The following is a 24,820-nucleotide window of genomic DNA, read 5'->3' as shown; positions in this document are numbered from 1 at the left end:
GTCATTATTAGAATAGAATAGAATAGAATAGAATAGGCTTTATTGTCATAATATTTGCATATAACGAGATTAAGGACTCCAACTTAAGGTGCGGTAGTGGGAACAAATATGGGGTAAAAATTAATTAAATTCCACAACATGTAATAAAGAAAAAACTAACAATTGAAATAAACAGACTACTATCCAATAAAAATAATAAGCAATCCTCTACAATATACAAAACACTATAGAAATACAAAATACTGTACAATATACAGAACAAGACAAGAGTACCGGAGTAATAAATAACAATCAGTGTCGGACGTATTGCACTCGAAGGGTAATATTGCACAGTAGGGTATTAGGGTAGGATATTGTATAGGGGTGAATTATTATTATAAGTTAGAGTTCAAGATGGTGACAGCTCTGGGAAAGAAGCTGTCTTTGAGTCTGTTTGTTCTGGCTCTGATGCACCCGTAGCGCCTGCCCGATGGTAGCAGGTCGAACAGGTGGAATATTGAGGTACTCGGAGAGCAAAGTTTTTACTGAGATGGTACTTGGTGGAAAAAGTTTGAGAACCACTGCCCTACAGTATACAAAAACATGATGACATATGATGTAAACTTTCGCCTAAAACTGGGACAAATGAAAACCGAGGTACTGCTGTAATTGCTCTTAATTTTTCATGAATAGTTTTCTATTTTTTTTGCTACTTTTCCCCATAAGCTGCATTCTTTGTTTAACCAGATTTTTTTTCTGTCCTTATTTTTTCCCTTATCACTTAACAAACTATCAATCAATTTTTTATCCACCTATTAGAAAATGGAGAAATTTATGGAGAATTGAACTCGAAACTCAAATAAGTTTTGCATGAGTTTCTAAATGATCAAGACAAAGCAAAAAGTTTTGACCACTGTTTGTGACGCCCAAGTTGACATAGTGACATTAATGCGGACTTGGGTTTTTCCCTGGCCACTTTTTCCTTGACAAGTGTGCAACGTTTGGAGGTTTTAGTCTGAAAAGCTCTGAATTCCAGTGTTTGTTTGGCTCATGTGGGCAGACCAAACGTCAAGAATGTCATCAGATAGGCCTCCGTCTCTCAAGCCAGTCACTAAGTGATGGACAATTTAGACATTTTAGCTCATTTGGGCCGTCTGAGGATTAGACGCTTTGTTTGTTGTTTTTCCACTTTGTTTATTTCCTCTTCCCAGTTGGGAATTAAACAGGAGAAACATGTGTTTTCAATTGACAGTTTCACAAGGACCAATTTAAATCCCTCCATAGTTGATGCTGTTGCTTTGTGCGTGTCGAATAAATGTTGTTGGAAGCAGACAAAACACACAAAGCCTGTAAGCTCCTTTCTCACTCCTATGTGGGCCCCAACTGTAAATAAACCAAAGCAGCACTTCTGATGGAAAATATGGCCAGTAAGTAGATCATCTCATCCAAAACATGCGTCTTCACTTTTGGACATGTATTCAACATGTATCTTCATGGGATGTCAGACGTAACCTGCCGGAAGACAATTAAAAAAAATATATATATATGTATCTCAATTTAAAGTAATTTTTAATGTATTTTTTATATTTTAATTTGTCAATGTTACATTTTGATAAATATATTTTTTTTCACATAGCTTTAGTAACAATAATAAATATTTAAATGTAATATTTGTCAGTGTTACATTTTGATAAATGTGTGATTTTTTATACATAGCTTTACCAGTTAAAAAAAAAAAATTTAATTAGCATAAATCTTTGTATTTAAACATTAATTTGACAATATGTTCAATTTTGATGTGTATTTTTGCACATAACTTTAATAACGATTAATAATACAAACCCCGTTTCCATATGAGTTGGGAAATTGTGTTCGATGTAATAATAAACGGAATACAATGATTTGCAAATCCTTTTCAACCCATATTCAATTGAATGCACTACAAAGACAAGATATTTGATGTTCAAACTCATAAACTTTATTTTTTTTTAGCAAATAATAATTAACTTAGAATTTCATGGCTGCAACACGTGCCAAAGTAGTTGGGAAAGGGCATGTTCACCACTGTGTTACATCACCTTTTCTTTTAACAACACTCAATAAATGATTGGGAACTGAGGAAACTAATTGTTGAAGCTTTGAAAGTGGAATTCTTTCCCATTCTTGTTTTATGTAGAGCTTCAGTCGTTCACCAGTACGGGGTCTTCGCTGTCGTATTTTACGCTTCATAATGCGCCATACATTTTCGATGGGAGACAGGTCTAGACTGCAGGCAGACCAGGAAAGTACCCGCACTCTTTTTTTTACGAAGCCACGCTGTTGTAACACGTGCTGAATGTGGCTTGGCATTGTCTTGCTGAAATAATCAGGGGCGTCCATGAAAAAGACAGCGCTTATATGGCAGCATATGTTGTTCCAAAACCTGTATGTACCTTTCAGCATTAATGGTGCCTTCACAGATGTGTAAGTTACCCGTGCCTTGGGCACTAATGCACTCCCATACCATCACAGATGCTGGCTTTTGAACTTTGCGTCAATAACAGTCTGGATGGTTCGCTTCCCCTTTGGTCCGGATGACACAATGTCGAATATTTCCAAAAACAATTTGAAATGTGGACTCGTCAGACCACAGAACACTTTTCCACTTTGCATGAGTCCATCTTAGATGATCTCGGGCCCAGAGAAGCCGGCGGCGTTTCTGGATGTTGTTGATAAATGGCTTTCGCTTTGCATAGTAGAGCTTTAACTTGCACTTACAGATGTAGCGACAAACTGTATTTAGTGACAGTGGTTTTCTAAAGTGTTCCTGAGCCCATGTGGTGATATCCTTTAGAGATTGATGTCGGTTTTTGATACAGTGCCGTCTGAGGGATCGAAGGTCACGGTCTTTCAATGTTGGTTTCCGGCCATGCCGCTTACGTGGAGTGATTTCTCCACATTCTCTGAACCTTTTGATGATATTATGGACCGTAGATGTTGAAATCCCTAAATTTCTTGCAATTGCACTTTGAGAAACGTTGTTCTTAAACTGTTTGACTATTTGCTCACGCAGTTGTGGACAAAGGGGTGTACCTCGCCCCATCCTTTCTTGTGAAAGACTGAGCATTTTTTGGGAAGCTGTTTTTATACCCAATCATGGCACCCACCTGTTCCCAATTAGCCTGCACACCTGTGGGATGTTCCAAATAAGTGTTTGATGAGCATTCCTCAACTTTATCAGTATCTATTGCCACCTTTCCCAACTTCTTTGTCACGTGTTGCTGGCATCAAATTCTAAAGTTAATGATTATTTGCAAAAAAAAAAAAGGTTTATCAGTTTGAACATCAAATATGTTGTCTTTGTAGCATATTCAACTTAATATGGGTTGAAAATCATTAGCAAATCATTGTATTCCGTTTATATTTACATCTAACACAATTTCCCAACTTATATGGAAACGGGGTTTGTAAATGTTATTTAAATGTGATATTCAATAAATGTATTTTATTTGAATTTGTCAATACATTACATTTTTCACATAGCTTTAATTGAATCGGTATAAATTTATGTATTTAAATTTTGATTTGACAATATGTTTAATTTTGATAGATATTTGAAATGCATAAGTAAAGATATAAACATTTTTTTTAACATAGCCTTTAATAATAATCATTACTGCAAGTAATGATTATTTTATTAATAATAAAAATAATTCTAAGAATCATAATTTAATCCTATTACTATGTGCAATATTATTGATCATTATAATGGCTTTATTTGTTCTTATAACTGAATTTGAATAATAGTAATCATAACTTTACTACAACTAATTATATTAATAATTGAAATAAAATGAGTTTTATTTTAAATAACTTAATTGTTGTATTGATCAACGTTCGTGCTAATTTTATGGGATGCACTATACAGCATCAGAAGTAATTGCAGAATGCCTGCTGGGATACATTGTGGTCATCTTCCCCCATACATTTCTAGTTAGAAGTGTATTTCGCAAAGTTGCGTCAAAGAGACTTTTATGGCTATTTAAAACATGTGTCTGGTCGTTGGTCTCTGTGACTATAAATAAAAGATCAAAAAACAAATAGAAATAAAATACAGTATGTAAGAAGATACGTTTATTCATGGTTTGTTATATTCTGTTTTATGGTTATTTGAAGAAATGAAGTATTGAATTGTCATTTATGGCCATATAAATCCCTAAGATTGTTGGCCATCTTAGAAAAAACACAATACTGGAAGTGTTATCTATATATAATACATACTGTACATCAAATATATCAAAGACTTTGTGTCTTATTCTTGGTTTAATACAGTCTGTTTTATAGCTATCTAAAACATATGCTAGTTGCCTTTCTGATTTTTTTTCCCTCTCTCATTGGTGTCGCCAGTGAATTTGTATCGTGGCTGATGGAAATCGGTGAGACGGGCAACCCGGAGGAAGGTGTTCATCTGGGTCAAGCGCTTCTGGAGAATGGCATCATCCACCACGGTGGGTACTCCAACTAGTTACCTCCCAGCTAACTTTGTACTAGAGCATGTCATTCGCTAAACTAACCTCATCTAACGAGCACGCTGCATGCTGCTACACTCACTCTGCAGAATCTCCACTTGTTTTATGTCTTAGCAGGTGTCCATCATTTAAACCTTCCCTTCAGACATGTTAGGTAAGGGAACTTGCCGATTAATATCCTCTGGTCTGTCCATGTGTTTGTGTGCTTAACAAACTAGTTTAGTGGATGAAGCTTTTCTGCCTTTTTTCCCTTCCCCCTCACAAAACTGTGGCCGACTTAATCAATCCACGGTGCTTACAGTATTTGCTTCCTCACAGCACAACTAGAAACATGCGGGAAACAATGCAATCTTTGTAATATAGATAATACAGTAATAGGTTAGCCTTTTTTCAGTATTCCTAAAAAAAGTTACTTTGAAGTACGTCACGTTTACACTTGCACTACTCAACATATCCGAGCAGTAGTAGAAGGAAGCACAGCTAAACACAAGCTATATTGAAGTGCATTACGGGTTTACACTTGCACAATTCAACATGTCGGAACAGAAGTTGGAATAAGCCAAGTTTTAACACAAGTTAAATTGAAGTACATCACAAGGTTACACTTGCACAATATAGCATGTCTAAAAAGAAGTAGGAAGAAGCTGAGGTTGCCACCAGTTACAGTAAAGTACATTACATGGTTGCGCTTGCCCAATTCAAAATGTCGGAAAAGTAGTCGGAAGAAACCATGGTTAAAAAAAGTTCCATCGAAATACATTACATTTTTACACTTGGACAATTCAACATGTCTGAAAGAAGTAGGAAGAAACTCAATTTAACACAAGTTACATTGAAGTACAAACCCCGTTTCCATATGAGTTGGGAAATTGTGTTAGATGTAAATATAAACGGAATACAAGGATTTGCAAATCCTTTTCAACCCATATTCAATTGAATGCACTACAAAGACAAGATATTTGATGTTAAAGCTCATAAACGTTATTTTTAATTAACTTAGAATTTCATGGCTGCAACACGTGCCAAAGTAGTTGGGAAAGGGCATGTTCACCACTGTTACATCACCTTTTCTTTTAACAACACTCAATAAACGATTGGGAACTGAGGAAACTAATTGTTGAAGCTTTGAAAGTGGAATTCTTTCCCATTCTTGTTTTATGTAGAGCTTCAGTCGTTCAACAGTCCGGGGTCTCCGCTGTCGTATTTTACGCTTCATAATGCGCCACACATTTTCGATGGGAGACAGGTCTGGACTGCAGGCGGGCCAGGAAAGTACCCGCATTCTTTTTTTTACGAAGCCACGCTGTTGTAACGTGCTGAATGTGGCTTGACATTGTCTTGCTGAAATAAGCAGGGATGTCCATGAAAAAGACAGCGCTTAGATGGCAGCATATGTTGTTCCAAATCCTGTATGTACCTTTCAGCATTAATGGTGCCTTCACAGATGTGTAAGTTACCCGTGCCTTGGGCACTAATGCACCCCCATACCATCACAGATGCTGGCTTTTGAACTTTGCGTCAATAACAGTCTGGATGGTTCGCTTCCCCTTTGGTCCGGATGACACGATGTCGAATATTTCCAAAAACAATTTGAAATGTGGACTCGTCAGACCATAGACCACTTTTCCACTTTGCATCAGTCCATCTTAGATGATCTCGGGCCCAGAGAAGCCGGCGGCGTTTCTGGATGTTGTTGATAAATGGCTTTCGCTTTGCATAGTAGACCTTTAACTTGCACTTACAGATGTAGCGACAAACTGTATTTAGTGACAGTGGTTTTCTGAAGTGTTCCTGAGCCCATGTGGTGATATCCTTTTGAGATTGATGTCGGTTTTTGATACAGTGCCGTCTGAGGGATCGAAGGTCACGGTCATTCAATGTTGGTTTCCGGCCATGCCGCTTACGTGGAGTGATTTCTCCAGATTTTCTGAACCTTTTGATGATATTATGGACCGTAGATGTTGAAATCCCTAAATTTCTTGCAATTGCACTTTGAGAAACGTTGTTCTTAAACTGTTTGACTGTTTGCTCACGCAGTTGTGGACAAAGGGGTGTACCTCGCCCCATCCTTTCTTGTGAAAGACTGAGCATTTTTTGGGAAGCTGTTTTTATACCCAATCATGGCACCCACCTGTTCCCAATTAGCCTGCACACCTGTGGGGTGTTCCAAATAAGTGTTTGATGAGCATTCCTCAACTTTATCAGTATTTATTGCCACCTTTCCCAACTTCTTTGTCACGTGTTGCTGGCATCAAATTCTAAAGTTAATGATTACCTGCAAAAAAAAATGTTTATCAGTCTGAACATCAAATATGTTGTCTTTGTAGCATATTCAACTGAATATGGGTTGAAAATGATTTGCAAATCATTGTATTCAGTTTATATTTACATTTAACAATTTCCCAACTCATATGGAAACAGGGTTTGTATGTCAACTGTTCACATTTGCAAAAATCTGTATGTTTGAGAAGGAGTAGGAAGAAACGGAGTTTATCACAAGTTATATTGAAGTATATTACATGGTTGCACTTGCACAATTCAACATGTCTAAAAAAAGTAGGGAGAAGCCAAGTTTGACACAAGTTACAAGTACTTCACTTGCAAAATGTAACATGTTGGAACAGAAGTAAAAAAAAAAAAAAAGAATCTGAATTTAATGTAAGTTATATTAATTACATTTTTTTACTTGCACAATACAACGTGTCTGAAAAGAAGTAGGAAGAAGCCAAGTTTTAAACCAGCTCATCAAAGTACATCACATGTTTACATTTGCAAAAATCCGTATGTCTGAGAAGGAGTAGGAAGAAACTGAGTTTAACACAAGTTATATTGAAGTACATCACATGTTTACACTTGCACAATTCAACATTTTCGGGGAAAAAGTAGGAAGAAGCAGAGTTTAGCACAAGTTACATTGAAGTACATAACATGAGTACACTTGCACAAATCAGCATGTCTGAAAAGGAGTATGGAAGAAACCAAGTTACATTGAAGTACATTACACGTTTATACTTGGACAATACAGCATGTTTGGAAAAAAATTAGGAAGAAGCTAAGTTTCAAACAAGTCTTGCAAAATTTAACATGTTGGAACAGAAGTTAAAAAAAAAGAAGCAGAATTTAACGCAAGTTATATTGAAGTAATTACCTGTTTATACTTGCACAATACAACATGTCTGGAAAGAAGTAGGAAGAAGCCGAGTTTAACACAAGTTATATTAAGGTACATCACATGTTTACACTTGCACAATTCAACATGTTCGGGGAAAAGGTAGGAAGAAGCTGAGTTTAGCAAAAGTTACATTGCAGTACATAACATGGGTACACTTGCACACATCAGCATGTCTAAAAAATGAGTAGGAAGAAACCAAGTTTAATAAGTTACATTGAAGTACATTACATGTTTATACTTGGACAATACAGCATGTCTGGGGGAAAAAAAGTAGGAAGAAGCCAAGTTTTAAACAAGTCTTATCAAAGTACATCACATGTTTACATTTGCAAAAATCAGTATGTCTGAGAAGGAGTAGGAAGAAGCTGAGTTTAACTCAAGTTATATTGAAGTACATCACATGTTTACACTTGCACAATTCAACATGTTCGGGGAAAAAGTAGGAAGAAGCCGAGTTTAGCACAAGTTACATTGAAGTACATGGGTACGGTGTGGCGCGGTTGGGAGAGTGGCCGTGCCAGCAACCTGAGGGTTCCTGGTTCAAACCCCACCTTCTACCATCCTAGTCACGTCCGTTGTGTCCTTGAGCAAGACACTTCACCCTTGCTCCTGATGGGTCCTGGTTAGCGCCTTGCATGGCAGCTCCCGCCATCAGTGTGTGAATGTGTGTGTGAATGGGTGAATGTGGAAATAGTGTTAAAGCGCTTTGAGTACCTTAAAGGTAGAAAAGCGCTATACAAGTATAACATGGGTACACTTGCACAAATCAGCATGTCTGAAAAGGAGTAGGAAGAAACTGGGTTTTAACACAAGTTATACTGAAGTACTTTACGTGGTTGCACTTGCATAATACAACTGAAAAGCTCATTTTAACGCAAGTTACATTGAACTACATCCCATGTTTACGCTTCCACAATTCAACACAACCGAAAAGGAGTAGGAAGAAGGCGATCTTATTTAATCCTACCTTGTCCATACCTCCACAATTACTGATAGCTGGACTTCCTGTAATCTTCATGTATTATGTTACCAACAGTGTTGGGTTAGTTACTGAAAACCAGTAACTAGTTACAGTTACTAGTTACTTTATTTCAACAGTACCTCAGTTACTAACTCAGTTACTTACACCAAAAAGTAATGCGTTACTGTGAAAAGTAACTATTTAGTTACTTCCTTTTTTTTTTAAGGCTCCCATTAATGCCCTTTTAGCCTTCATTTCAGTACTGTTATTGCACTGGAGAATAATACAATGTGTTGATCAACTTGACATGCATTTGCATCACTGAACTCAGAAAGCAATGTGGTCTACATACAACACACAAAGACAAAGATATGTTTCAAAGGGCCAATTTACTTCAGGCCAGAACAAATTGACACAACTATTTTAAATGGCTGCAACATAATGGCGCTTTAACTTTAACTTTAAGTAGATAGGATCTTTGATCCAAGACACAACTTTCATTTAACTAAAATGTTATTTTCTTTGTGCTCGACAAAAGAAAAGTATTGAGAATGTCTCCATGTTAAGAAACTCGACTTCTGGCTTCACCATGATGTCTTGTTAGTTGTTATGAGAGTAGCGTGTGTTGTTATGAGAGTAGCGTGTGTGTGTGTGTGTGTGTGTGTGTGTGTGTGTGTGTGTGTGTGTGTGTGTGTGTGTGTGTGTGTGTGTGTGTGTGTGTGTGTGTGTGTGTGTGTGTGTGTGTGTGTGTGTGTGTGTGTGTGTGTGTGTGTGTGTGTGTGTGTGTGTGGCCCTTTAAGATATAACAGCATGTGAGGTGAGTGACGTCAGTGAGTGAGTGGGCGAGAGAGGTGAGAGAACGGCGACAGTGAGTGCGTGCAGGTGCTCTAGCTTGGTGGATGGCTGCGTCCAATAAAGTCACAAAGTTGCAACAAACCGCCGGCCTCGTCATTCACCCTCAGCTGGAAAGACCCACTTCCAGGTAAAGTGAAGGTTGTTAGCCCCGAAGTACATAAACCCTGGAGGAACGTCTCCCCTGCGCCCCTCAACTACGGTCTGGGAGCCCCCCGCCCCCACCCACACAAAGCACGCCTTTTCTTTTCCACCGCAGCGCTCCAATAAAACACACTCAGATCTTCTGTTTCTAGCCGATACTACATAAAAAGTAACGTAAAATAGCGCAGTAACGCATCATGTAGTAACGGTAACCGAGTTACTGAATATAAAAAATAACGTGTTAGATTACTAGTTACCGCCGAAACTAATGGCGTTACAGTAACGCCTTACTTTGTAACGCGTTAGTCCCAACACTGGTTACCAACTTTGAAAACCAAGTATAAAATATTCCATAGAAAGTTAGTAATAAAGAACAAATGCAAATGTGCTGAAGCTGTGAGGTGCGTGTGTTTTCAATGTGTAAATGCTGTTTTAATTACATTTGCAGTGCAGCCCTTCTCTATAAAATGTTTATTTCTGTCACATGCTGTAGTCACAGACAAACACCAGTTTAAAGCTGAGCCCATCTTGTATCGTTTTCGCTTCGATGACGGAACCTACCACCCGAAAAGTGACATGCACGACGTCATCGCCAAGGTAAGAAAAGCCGGACGACATCCATTTTCACATTTCACACCGCCGCAATCGTTTTAGTGATGCTTTTTTCCCCTCAGGGTGTTCGCCTCTTTTGTCGCCTTCACAGCCTCTTCACTCCTGTCATCAGGTACAGCAGCCATGTTTTTCCCCCACACTCCCAAATAAATAATCCATATAAAGACAACTTACAAGTTTTAAAGGAGGGTCACTTTTTACAGAACGTATAGTCATTCTACAGGTGATTTTATAAAAAATTATAATTATCAGTAATTCAAAGGAAATTCATGTATTTTAGCTTCACACCATTATTAAAACCTGCATATTTTATAGAAAATTTTAATGATCCTACATGTATACAATTGAATTATTTTATGTATATTAATAAAATAAAGTAAAATGACTCACCTGTTGAAAGCCCTTGAGAAACAAGAGTCAGTACATACTGCCGCCTACAGGTGTTGTGGATATATACATGTTGCTCACTGTGTAGTAAATGTATTTACGTAAAAAATATTACTTTTATGTGTTTGTAATGTATTGGGTTTTATTGTTGTACTTGGCAGCCAGACACCTTCCTATGTAGAAATAAGTGACATTTCTGCTTCTATGCTTTACACATTTCCTCATTAAAAAACAAATTTAGAGAAAAAGTTTATTATGTTATGTTTTGGCCTAGTTTTGGGGCTTTTTAATGTTGATGGTAACAAAGATTCATTTTAGACACCATGCACTGCATACATTGAAACTGTAAGCGAGAAAAATATCTGAAATCAGGGTAGAATTTGCTTATTTTGTCACGGTGGCATGAGGCTTCTGTTGGTGTGACCCCAGGATGCAGGGACGGTAGGTGACCAGATAAGTATTTTAACAATGCACATTATGAACATTGGTCAACGAAACTGCGACACGGGCAGATAAACCCTCCTGATTGGTGATCAGAGACAGGTGAGTCACCTGATCACTGAACAAGAGCAGGTGTGGAGCACTGCACTCAGAACAGTGGTAAAGTCACTGCAAGACCAAACCAAAACAGCAAGTGGAGAAAAAAATCAGAGCGGTAGACAGGAAGAAACAATAAACACAGGAAAAATAACACAAAACCCCCAAAAGCCTTATTATAAGCCTTATGTGAATGCATCGGTTTTCTGAAATCTGACACACCATACAGTATATACAGTGGTACCTCGGTTTTCGTACGGCCCACCTTTTGCATGATCTGGTTTTCCGCGTAAAATGTTGTTGCGTTTGTTTGCCCGCAGAATTGAGTGCATATACAATATACGTAGGTGACTCAGTCTGTACTTGTTTATTAAGTAGCAGATAAACCACCATGGGGGCCAAAGAAAGTTGCAAATGCCAGAAACTCGTAGCAAAGTACAATGGTGCCAATTACATGATTCTCCCCATCCCACCTCCCCCTCTGCTTATTGCCGCCTTTGCCAACAAGAGATTGTAATAAAAGGTAAATGTGATGTTAAATGTTCATTTATACGTTTCATTCACCGTTTTGATGTATTTTGTATTGTTTACTGCATGCAAACCTATGATTGTTCTCTATTAAATGTGTTCAATGTTAATATTGTTGGCTGTCTGGAACAGATGAATTGGATTTACATTATTTCTTATGGGAACATATGCTTGGATTTGTTTTTTTGTTGGTCCCTTTGGACCAGATTACTAACAAAAACCACAGTCTTACTTCAAGTGATCTAAAAAAATCTGCAAACAGTTTTACATCTTGTTCTGTTGCCACTCAAATTAGGTCTGATTGAGATTTTAAATTAAAAAATTAAGTTGATGTTGTTTTTTTAGTAGCATGTGATGGTGACTCTCACATTGTCTTAATCAATGCAAGAAACAAGTTTTGTTTTATCGGAATATTTTCTAAGCATGCTTTGCTTGCTCGCTGATGGCTTCACCACATCACAGCCAACCAATTAAAAGCTTTTCTCCGTTTCCATTTGAGCCAACTCCTAAAAACCTTTTCTGTTTGTGTGTTTGTGTCAGCGCCAAACCTCTAAACGCACAAACCTTCTTTTCTGGCGGCCAGTCTTTTTTTTTTTTTTTTTTTACTAGAAAGGCGTTCTGGCGTTATGTAGCGTTCTCAGCACAATGCAGCCTGGGAATGCCGGACTTTAATTGGAGCAAACTAATTAGGCGGGAATTTCCTGGCAGAGAGCTGGACGTGCATATTGTGCAGACGTCTCAGGGAGGTTTTCCAGTCACCTTTGACCTCGCACGGCTCACACGCACTCTGCAAGGCAACAATACAGTAAAGGTCGCTCATATATTACACTCAAGAAGGTCAATAATGTACAGTACAGTAGATATCATTCTTCTTGACAAGGCTGCTAATTAGTGTGTGAACTTTGACACTATTCCGGAAAGAAAAACTTTCAACTGGTGCAATGTGAGCCAAATAACTTCACAACTGGGAAGCGACTAAATTCTATTATTGCAGAAGGGTCCTAAAAACAGACGAGCACTCATGTTTTATACAATAGAGGATCTTTGACAAGCTTTTTGCAGGAGGTCTTGAACTACAGCAGAAGGTTCCTTTCATGTAGAAGATCTTTGACTCGCTTTTTGGTAGTAGAGTAAGTTAAAAAAAAAACCAGCAGATAACTCCAGATCTTTGACTCGCATCTTAGCTGTAGGGGCTCTGGCATGTAGAAGATCTTTGACTAGCATATTTGCAGTAGATTCTAGGAAATGGCAAAACACTCCTGTATTATAGAAGATCTTGGACTGGCTTTTTGGTAGTAGGTCATTAAACAGAGAATTCCTGTCATAGACTAACTTTTTGGTGCTCAGTCATTAAAACAGCAGAGAAGGATCCTGTCATATATAGAATCTTAGCAGTAAGGGCTCTGTCATGTAGAAGATCTTTGACTAGCCTTTTGGTTGTAGGTCATTAAAAACAGCAGAAAATTCCTGTCATATAGAGGATATTAGACTCACATATTTGCAGTAGATCCTTGAAAACGTCAAAACACTCCTGTCTTACAGAAGATCTTTGACTGGCTTTTTGGTAGTAAGTCATTTAAAACAGAGAATTCCTGTCATTGACTAGCTTTTTGGTCCTGGGTCATTAAAAACAGCAATGAAGGCTCCTGTCGTGTAGAGGATCTTTGACTAGGTTTTTAGTAGGTCATTAAAAATAGCGGCAAATTCTTGCCATATCGGTGTTCGTCAACACCGTTCAATTGAACACCGTTCAATTATCGCAACGTCTATCGAGATGCTTCGAGGACAGGAATTATATCGATCACTTTATTAAGCAAAACTGTTTATATTCGGCCATAACCACACCAAAAACATGAGTAAAAAACTTCTATCTCGAAAAACTAGTCATTTTCTGCCGTACAAAGCAGGCCAAAACCATCAAAGATTCTCCATACAACATAAGAGCTTTGCTGTTTTTGATCATCCATTGCAAAAAAATCTTATTTGACAGGAGTGTTCCGACGTTATTATGGAGGTATTGCCAAAATACAAGTCAAAGATCCTCTACACAACAAGAGGTTCTGCTGTTTTTAGTCAGATGAAAAAATTATAGTTAAAATATTTTATGACAGTCGTGTTCTGCCGTGTTTAAGGATCTGCTGCAAAAACACAAGCCAAAGACCCTCTATACAACAGGAGCGCTCTGCTCTTTTTAGTCATCTTCTATAAATATGTCAGTCAAAAATATTTGTTTGACATCAGTGCTCTGCCGTTTTCAAGGACCTACTTCAAACATGCAAGCCAAAGATCCCCTACAGAACAGGAGAAAGCTGCTGATTTTAGTAATACAATGCTAGTCAAAAATATTTTATAAGGCAGTAGTGTTCTGTTGTTTTTAAGGATCTATTATCAAAAAGTTAGTCAAATATATTTTATATTACAGGGGTGCTCTGCTGTTTTTAAAAACCTACTGCTAACACACCAGTCAAAGATCCTCTATACAACAGGATTTGTCTGCTGTTTTTTTATAATCGTGTACCAAAAAGCTAGTCAAGATCTTCTATTTCAGTGGTCCCCAACCTTTTTGTAACTGCGGACCGGTCAACGCAGCATTTTTATAAGAGGTCCTTAAAAACAGCAAAACACTCCTGTCAAATAAGATTTTTGACTAGCATTTTTGCAATGGATTATCAAAAACAGCAGAGCTCCTATGTTGTATGGAGGATATTTGACTCATATTTTAGTAGTTGGTCCTTTAAAACAGCAGAGCTCTCCTATTGTAGAAGATCTTTGGCTAGTGTTTTTGCAGTCGATTCCTAAAAACAGCAGACAGTCATAGTCATGTTTGGTTTATTCAGGTTTGTCCTCACCTCACACGTCCTTAAAGTTTCATGGACATTTGTGGCATCGTATTTTTTATTTTTTTGACACTCCTGTTGGCGAACAAACAAAAATGGGGGGGGGGGAACAAGCTGCTTTTCCTCTGTGGCCTCAACCTGCTGTTTCCTCTTGCTGGACATATGGGTGCCCACCACACTGCAGCTTACCCCCAATTTATCACTCCTGACAGCCTCTCCTATTCAGGGGGAGGAGGTGGGAGGATTTTCTGTTACAGCTCCAAACTGTTTTGGCGTGCTTGATCAGTGGCATACACACACAGCTAACACAATGTCGCATTGTACAGGAAGCAAGGCAGCAAACAAAAACTGCCAACACACTAGCAGAGTGTGTGCGGTTAGCGGACACAGTTGCATGTGGTCACACCAGTTTAGTGGACTTTCCCGTGCCGGGCCACTGCTTGGCCTTTGCGTGTCCCCCAGGGCGAGGCATACGTGTTCATGGGAACGTCACGGTTCTGTGTCTTGGCGTCTAGCAGAGTGTGGAACACCAGGCTGAGATGGACGGGGGTCCCCGGGGACCAAACACTGCTTGGTGGAATGTTGTTTTGCTGGCACCAATTGTCCACAACTTACTTAGCACAATTTAACACAATTACATGACCTTACTCACGCGCTGCTTTCATATTTGTCTGTTTTTGTCATCGTTAGTAACTATTATGCAGTTTTTAGTTCTAAAAATGGAATCTGTTAAGTAAAAGTTAAAATGATCAATAGAATAGAATAAAATGGGGCAAAAACTATATAAAACTTATGTAATTTTCTAAAAGTAACAGAATATTTCATACACAGGCAAGTAGCAAACAAAAAGTGCTTTACACAAAAAGAAGAAAACACATACCGTATTTTTCGGACTATAAGTCAGTTTTTTTTTCATAGTTTGGCCGGGGGTGCGACTTATACTCAGGAGCGACTTATGTGTGAAATGATTAACACATTACTGTAAAATATCAAATAATATTATTTAGCTCATTCACGTAAGAGACTAGACGTATAAGATTTCATGGGATTTAGCGATTAGGAGTGACAGATTGTTTGGTAAACGTATAGCATGTTCTATATGTTATAGTTATTTGAATGACTCTTACCATAATATGTTACGTTAACATACCAGGCACGTTCTCAGTTGGTTACGTACACTTATTCAGCCTGTTGTTCACTATTCTTTATTTATTTTAAATTGCCTTTCAAATGTCTATTCTTGGTGTTGGCTTTTATCAAATAAATTTCCCCCAAAAATGCGACTTATACTCCAGTGCGACTTACAGTATATATGTTTTTTTTCCTTCTATATTATGCATTTTCGGCTGGTGCGACTTATACTCCGAAAAATACGGTACATACAAACGCACACACAGTACCAACGTTCCCTCTAAGGTGCGCGCCTGCGCAATTGCGCACTGCTCAAGCGTCCTCTGCGCACAGCAAATATATGCCGCGCACCAAATCAAATCCCATCTGAATTCTAAACAAAGTAAACACATTTATTCTGTGTAATTTTGCAACGCAACTTTGAGTGACAGTGACAACAAGCGGCCCTAACGGTGTTTGTCAACACCGTTCAATTGAACACCGTTTAATTATTGTAACGTCTATCGAGATGCTTCGAGGACAGGAATTATATCGATCACTTTATTGAGCAAAACTGTTTATATTGGGCCATAACCACACCAAAAACATGAGTAAAAAACTTCTATCTCGAAAAACTAGTCATTTTCTGCCGTACAAAGCAGGCCAAAACCAACTTGTCATCTGTCACCAACACGCATACCACTAAGCCACTAGTGCGTTTATGGCCACACAAAAAGTCGGACAACTCAAACCACACAAAGTTACACTATGACTCCTCAGTCATACGTGTGCTTATTCTACTGTCATTTATTATTAATGTTAATTTATTGATATTAATCATGTAATGCTGTTACTAGAGAAAGTTACAGGAATGCACACTTCATCCTATGCTTACATATCTTTGTGCAACATGAGGATGTTTAAGGAGAACTAAATGTGATCTCTGAAAGGGGTACAAATGATTTCCAAAGCAGGACCCCCACCCAGACATATTGTACAATACTATTCCATAGCTTATGAAAAACAAGATTTCTTTTATTTTCATTACAAGTGGGCCAAATCACTAATATTACAAAATAATCTCATGAAAATGACTCCTCTCATTTGAGTGTTATAATAAAAGATTGGTTTGAGACAGGTGTGCTGCTGGTATTGCCACGTGTGATGTTGCTCACATGTGCTCCACTGAATGCTCAGGGAGTTTTTGTGTTTGCTCACACACATGAACAATTAGAGGGAACATTGCACAGTACTATTGTCAATAACAAAACAAAACATGGCAAGGCACTTAGAGCCTTAGAAAAAATGCCACTTTTGAGGTGTCCAAACTGGAGAATAACAAAAAATTAACGCCATCTAAAAAATAGTATGACATGATAAAATGTATGTAAAAAAATAAATATAAATAATACATTAATAAGGTGATTGAGAGAATAATAGTAGCAATAAATACAATAGAAAATATCACAATAACATATTTAAATATAGTAAAAAAAAACATTACAGTTTAACATGATCAGTAAAACGCTTGATTAAAAAGATGTCTTTAACTTTTTTTTTTTAAATATCAGCAGTCTACAATCCTTATGGCCTTATGCACTACTTTCATGTTTGTCTGTTTTTGTCATCGTTATTAATGACTATGCAGTAATAAGTTATGAAAAAAATGTATATTTTATAGAATATACATATTTTTTTATTATACAAATAATTAGGGGTATAACAATATTGTAGATACCGCGGTTTTGTGGTTTCCAAGTCTTAGGAAGAACAGTGTCAAACAGACTATCCAGCTGCACTTGGTCAGAAGGCAGCATACAACCTGGACAATTCAAAACCTTATAAACCTTCACCCAGAAAATTTGAAGTCAGCCAAGCCAAACATCAATGTGTGAGGTATCTACATTATTAAAAGTTAAATTGTTAGTTAACTTTTCTGATGTTTATATCCGTTTGAAAAAAATTATGTATATATGTCCACTGTGGAAGATACTGCTTCTCGGAAAATAACTTGAAAGACACTAAAGTGAACATTATTGTTTTACACTGGATGTTTATGCTCAACTGTAAGTTTTATTTAAATATTTGCTTGAAACAGTGGATGTCCCTCCACAATTCTTGTAGTATGATTCGAACATTTGAGCAATATGTATATGTTCAATTTCAGTAAGTGTGTTTATCCTAAACATTCCTGCCATTTCATTTTACACACTATGGCATTTTAAAGTCCAAAACCACAATAATAATCTGCCGTGGCTTTAATGCCGTGATCAAATCACACTGTGAGATTTTAATACCTTTACATCCCTACAAGTAATATATTATGTTAATTCTAATTGTATTATTATAAATGGGAATTTAACTTTTTTTTTAGCAACTCTGGAGAAAATTATTTTAGATACATATTTTATTATACAGCCACCCCCGCAATCCCGAGAGGGACAAGTGGTAGAAAATGGATGGATGGATATTATTAGAAATTTTAGATGGGATAAATTATTGGTGTTTTCGTTTTTTAACATGAATATTGTTTTTTAACAGTTATTTTTTTAGTAAAAATGTTACATTCCTCTTTTTAGTAAAACTATTTGTGACTGACTCAACAGTGCCGCATCTGGTTGAAACCATGTACTGCACTTAATTTTGCCTCAATGGCTTTAAAAGACAATTCATCCAAAATTTTAAGTTAAAAAGTTAAAGTACCAATGATTGTCACACACACACTAGGTGTGGCGAAATTTGTCCTCTGCATTTGACTCATCCCCTTGTTCACCCCCTGGGAGGTGAGGGGAGCAGTGGGCAGCAGCGGTGCCGCGCCCCGGAATAATTTTTGGTGATTCAACCCCCAATTCCAACCTTTGATACTGAGTGCCAAGCAGGGAGGTAATGGGTCCTATTTTTTTTTTATAGTCTTTGGTATGACTCGGCTGGGGTTTGAACTCACAACCTACCGATCTCGGGGCGGACACTCTAACCACTAGATTACAGTACATAATATAATATTGACAAGCTAATATTATGGCCACCCATATTTTTTTAATTATTATTTATGTTTTTATTTGACAGGGACAGTACAATTAAACATTGCTACCCATAGGTAACCGATGTCAAAGTACATAAGACTTGTAGCCACAGGCTAATTTGCAACCCTCGTCCCTGGTTAGGCTTTTAAAGAAAAGTTGAGAAAAGTGTAAAACACATACAAAAGGATTAAAACAAGTACAAAATAAAACACATTGAAAATAATTGGCCCCATTTGTCCATGCTAAATCCAATTCTAGTGCTCACACTTCTGATTTTCCTTAAGCCAATACAGTTATGTATAGTTTTATATGGGGCATATTCAGGTTTATTTTTGTACTTTAACTAAAATGTTTCCTCTCATCATTTCCAGGGACAAGGATTATCATCTGAGGACATACAAATCAGTGGTGATGGCCAACAAGCTCATAGACTGGCTTATAGCGCAGGTGTGTGTTCCGTTTAGCAATGCATTTGAATGTGCGTTTGTACCTAATGAAGTGTCTGGCGACCCCTGTCTAAACCTCCATGTCTTTTCAGGGGGACTGCAGAACGAGAGAGGAGGCGTTGATTTTGGGGGTGGAGCTGTGCGACAACGGCTTCATGCATCATGGTAAATAGATAATTATCAGCGGCAGGTGTACGACTTCAAGTCCGTTCATTCATCACTTTTTGGACTAACTTCCTCAGTGCTGGAAAAGAGCGAGTTCAAGGACGAGCCGCTGCTGTTCCGCTTCTTCGCCGACGAGGAGATGGAGGGCTCCAACACCAAACACAAGCCCGTCAAGCACGACCTGAAAATAGTGGAGAACGTCATTTCCAAGTCTCTTCTGGTGAGTACTTCCTGATTTTCTGGTGGTTTGTTTGTTGACCGACGCTGCGAGGTGATGAGCTTTGTTTCCTCTTCAAGATACGACCCAGTGATGGAGGCTATGGCTTCACCCTGGAGGAGAGGAACAAGGTGCCTATCATCAAATCGGTGGAGAAGGGCTCACCTGCTGAGGTGACGACACACTTCATGTGCTTGTACTCCAACTATTGGCTGTCATGTCAGCAACATATGACAAAATACAGGAAAAAGAACTAAAAAGGACACTTGAGAGGCGGAAGCAACATTTGTAATATGAGAATAGATATCAGCATCACTTTGGTATTGGTCGTATCTAGGGATGTCCGATAATGGCTTTTTGCCGATATCCGATATTCCGATATTGTCCAACTCTTTAATTACCGATTCCGATATCAACCGATATATACAGTCGTGGAATTAACACATTATTATGCCTAATTTGGACAACCAGGTATGGTGAAGATAAGGTACTTTAAAAAAAATGAATACAATAAAATAAGATAAATAAATTGAATAAAAAAGAAAGTAAAACAATGTAAAAACAGTAACATTGAAACTAGTAATTAATGAAAATTTGTAAAAATTAACTGTTAAAGGTTAGTACTATTAGTGGACCAGCAGCACGCACAATCATGTGTGCTTACGGACTGTATCCCTTGCAGACTGTATTGATATATATTGATATATAATGTAGGAACCAGAATATTAATAACAGAAAGAAACAACCCTTTTGTGTGAATGAGTGTAAATGGGGGAAGAAGGTTTTTTGGGTTGGTGCACTAATTGTAAGTGTATCTTGTGTTTTTTATGTTGATTTAATAAAAAAATAATAATTAAATACAATTTAAAAAATGATACCGATAATAAAAAAAACGATACCAATAATTTCCGATATTACATTTTAACGCATTTATCGGCTGATAATATCAGCAGGCCGATATTATCGGACATCTCTAGTCGTATCCATATTTTGGTATCAATCCGCCTATTGCTGATATTTAGAGGTTTGTGATCTTTTATTGAACATAATCAAACTTTGGACAAATACATATGTTGTAAAGTATCATTGTTGTAATATAGGAATAAATACCAGTATTAAAAACACTGGCATCTGTCGTATTCATATTTTGGTATTGATAGCTAATATTTAAAGTATTTAAAAAGGACAAACCGTATGAGGACACCAAGCCAATACACTGACAGGAAGTGTTGCCAAATGTTTCAAAATATCAATATTGTGATATGATATCCTTATCAGTACTATCCACCCATCATTAATATTTAGGGAACCGTAATCTATTGTACTTTTATTTAAAACATGTTTAAAAGTATTACAATATAGTGATATAGTGCAATTGAAAGTAAATCCACTCCAATTTTGGTTTTTTTTATCAGAAAACAATTTCTCCTGTAAGAAATAGAAATGATCAGTTCCAGAGTCAACCTGTGTGTCAAAATATGCATATTGACAGATGAGAATCAATCCCAGTGTCGGAAACATTTGTATCCATATTTTTGTATTGATCAACAACTTTTCCCATATGAAATAATATAAATAGAAATGATCTGTTCCAGAGTCAAACTATGTCCAAATATATCAAAACATCTATATTGTTTTATGAAAATAGGATAATTAGTATCAGATGGCATTGGAAGTATCAATGTTTTGATATAGATTGCTAATATTTAAAATAAAAAAAATAAAAAATGACTAACGTTATCGGGCCTCCTGGCCGTTACACCCATAGGAAGTAAAACTGAAAGTATATTCAGTCCAATTAGTTTGGATTGCAAAACAATTTCTCCCAAAGCAAATAATAGATGTGAAATGTTCCAACTGTGACCATACTGTAGTTTTAGTTTTTTCTTTTAGGTAACGTTGTAACATTTTTGTGTGAAAATAAACACTCCCTTGAAGAACAGTAATCTGATTTGGCTCACTAGCTACAAACATTACCTTGCATTGTCCAATCAAATCGTTGTGTGTGTTGATTGTAAGATGGCCGGCCTGGAGGCAGGCAAGAAACTGTTCGCCATAAATGGAGACCCGGTGTTCCTCAGGCCTTTCTCGGAAGTGGAAGTCCTCCTTGGGCAGTGCTTCAACAGCAAAGGACCTGTCAGGGTCCTGGTCAGCACCAAGCCCAGAGAGTAAGTCCCACATGTGTTACGTACAATAACGTCCTCATGTCCTGCAATCTTACACTGCTTCCAGGACGGTGAAGATTCCAGACTCTGCTGACGGTTTGGGATTCCAGATCCGTGGCTTCGGCCCATCTGTGGTGCACGCTGTCGGAAGAGGTAAGAGGACGCCGTCTGGAAGTCGTCCCCGGTACTTGTCGTGTTATTGCTGCACAGTGGGAAGCGCCACGGCATGTTTTTAGACGGGTCTGAGTAATATGATTATGACTCTTGGACGCCAACGTAAAAGGCGAAGTGTAGAAGCATGCAGCCCGGCCCTTGACCAGCACAGTACACTGTGGAAATAAAATTAAAAAAACAAACATAAAATCACCAAAACCACAAAAAGGAAAACAGCAAAAAGGAATAATTTAAATGTTGACAGTGACACTAAGGACTGATAATTACTCGGGATGGGCACTGAAACACGGTTCCATAATGATACCAATGCCGAGACTTAAAAAAGAAGTAGCCATCGATGCCTTATTTCGGTGCTAAATAAATGCAAACTCGGCAACTTGCAACAAGTGCGTGGTGGTGATATTGTGCTAGTAACGTTTTGTGAGTAATCTAGCATTAGTTTACAACAACAACACAGGACTTCCTCATAAAGCATCGATGGCGGTTACTGCCATAGAGACGTTGCATTCAGGAACACCCGGAATTATGAGCATCAACATTGCAACTCAATTAAGTTGTTTTTTTCCACGTTCTCTGTTTTGTAGTGCTGTAATAATTCTGAATTTTTTTTGTCGAAATTTAAATGTATTTTTTGTAAAAATGTGCATGTTATTAATTTTTTAAATTACCCGTTCTGACACAGTTTAGGCAGCGGCACTGTTTTTATGGAGTTATATTTGTGTCTTAATTTTGAGGTCGCAAAGGCAGATTTTGAGGACAGATAAATATATTTTGCAAACACAGACATTTTATTTTGAAAATAAATTAAACTCAAAAATGTTTAAGTGAATAAATATGTATTTTACATTGTTTGCATGTTTGCTAATATCTATATTAACACTCAATGTTTACTGCTTTCTGCACAGTCAGAACCATGTGCTCTCTTGCGCCCCCTCTCTTCCTCTCTCTCAATCTCTCACCTCTGCGCATTCAGATTTTTTTTCTACACTTGCTCAGACTTTCACTGTGCGTTTGCGCAAGTTTAGACGCACCGTTACATTTGTGTCAAAAAGGGAACCAATCCGAGAACTGGACAAATGTACGCTCTGATTGGTTGCTTGGTCTCCAATTGCTTGTTGCGTTACCCCGGCCGGAAGCATTAGTTCGCGCCTGATGTAGTCAACTGTCGTGTCTCAATTCGGCGGTGGCATTCTTTCAAGGATCCAACACATGCGGTTGAGGAAGTGTGGGTCCTGTAGCAATGTGAATTGGGAGGGTCTAGCCTTCATTTCCTGGTTGTGTCACCTGTTCACATCCTGCGGCTTGTGGAAAAAAGAATAGAAAGGATGGACCTAAGAAAATATTTAATTATGAAGCAAAAGTTGTTTTAGGTTTATCGTGTGTATTTTGTTAAAAACAACGCTTGGAAAATGCAGCTAATGGGAGTCACTGTTGTAGCCTTCAAAGTCCTCTAAAACAACTTAAAAAAAACCCCATCAACGTTTTATATATACAATTCAAGTTTATATATATATATATATATATATATATATATATATATATCAACGTTTTATATATACATTTCAAGTTTATATATATGTTTATATTTCTATATATGTATATCATACTTGCCAACCTTGAGACCTCCGATTTCGGGGTGTGGGGGGCGTGGTCGGTGGTGGGGCGGGGTTGGGGGCGTGGTTAAGATATATATATATATATATATATATATATATATATATATATATATATATATATATATATATATATATATATATATAAATACTTGAATTTCAGTGTTCATTTATTTACACATATACACACACATAACACTCATCTACTCATTGTTGAGTTAAGGGTTGAATTGGCCATCCTTGTTCTATTCTCTGTCACTATTTCAGAACACACACATTATACAAATATACATTATAAAATCAATAAGAAAACGGGAGCTCTAATTTGGGAGTCTGAATTAGGATCAGAAGTTCCTATATAAACATTGCGCACTCACGTCGCCTTTTTGTATTGATTACTGCAGCTGTGCACTGGATTCATTCACAAATACAAACTACAACTCACAAACACTTTAGAGTTAGGCTCCACCATCAGAATGTGTACTTAAACTTATAAAGATCACATGGATATTATTCAGTGAGTTGATTCACCAAAACTAACCTGTTATACAGGAGGAAAATGCACACAGGACGTTTCAATTGTTCACAGACTGGTCGCTCTCATCAGAATGACAAGACACTTCCGGTCTGCAGGTGATAGCATTCAATTGGGAAGAAACGCCCTACTGCCCCCTACTGACCAATGTGAATACTGATAAATGTGGAATGACAGCTCCAAAAACGAATTCAAACCACAAAATAAAATAAATAAATCAACACAAAAATGTGACACATTATGGGTGGGTTACATATGCATGTACAGTAGATGGCAGTATTGTCCTGTTTAAAAGTGTCACAACATTGCTGTTTACGGCAATGTTGTGAACAGGCTGTCAACACGTCACTCAGGTCCGCATGGAGCTGGAGGGGGCGTGGCCTCCAGCTCCGCCTGAATTTCGGGAGATTTTCGGGAGAAAATTTGTCCCGGGAGGTTTTCGGGAGAGGTGCTGAATTTCGGGAGTCTCCCGGAAAATCCGGGAGGGTTGGCAAGTATGATATATATATATATAATGTAGTAATCGATACATTCATAACAATATGTTATATGTTCAATAGTTATCGTATTTTGGTCATTTTATGCATTACCGGAACATCTTTCCTCAGTGCGTTCATTTCCGTTTCTATAGCGACGCGCTTCTGGAAACAAATATGAATGCGTTTTATTCATGGCAGACTAGATAACAGACAACAAAGAAACATTTTTTGGACAAATGAGGATTCACATTCTTATCTTTTTGAAGCTGAATATACAGAGGATGAACTGCTGTTTATAGAGGCGAGTACGAACAAGAGGGTGAAACTTTGGAGCAGACGGAAGCCGAAAGACTGATTTCGGCGTGACACTGTAAAT

The 24,820-nt window shown here is 37.6% G+C and overlaps 1 protein-coding gene across 2 annotated transcripts in view; it reads left to right on the top strand.

Annotated features, from left to right (window-relative positions):
* prex2 (phosphatidylinositol-3,4,5-trisphosphate-dependent Rac exchange factor 2) overlaps positions 1 to 24,820 on the top strand; it is a 224,888-nt gene that overhangs the window by 82,559 nt on the left and 117,509 nt on the right. For both annotated transcript variants that reach the window (XM_061965408.2, XM_061965407.2), the window contains exons 11-19: positions 4,366 to 4,466; positions 10,110 to 10,213; positions 10,291 to 10,340; positions 19,022 to 19,097; positions 19,189 to 19,261; positions 19,339 to 19,481; positions 19,559 to 19,651; positions 21,498 to 21,646; positions 21,711 to 21,796. In XM_061965408.2, coding sequence (XP_061821392.1) covers positions 4,366 to 4,466; positions 10,110 to 10,213; positions 10,291 to 10,340; positions 19,022 to 19,097; positions 19,189 to 19,261; positions 19,339 to 19,481; positions 19,559 to 19,651; positions 21,498 to 21,646; positions 21,711 to 21,796 — 875 coding nt within the window. The remainder of the gene's footprint in view (positions 1 to 4,365; positions 4,467 to 10,109; positions 10,214 to 10,290; positions 10,341 to 19,021; positions 19,098 to 19,188; positions 19,262 to 19,338; positions 19,482 to 19,558; positions 19,652 to 21,497; positions 21,647 to 21,710; positions 21,797 to 24,820) is intronic.

This window comes from Nerophis lumbriciformis, linkage group LG07 (genome assembly GCF_033978685.3).
Source record: "Nerophis lumbriciformis linkage group LG07, RoL_Nlum_v2.1, whole genome shotgun sequence".
Lineage (NCBI taxonomy): Eukaryota > Metazoa > Chordata > Actinopteri > Syngnathiformes > Syngnathidae > Nerophis > Nerophis lumbriciformis.
This window is presented reverse-complemented; position numbering and strand designations above follow the sequence as displayed.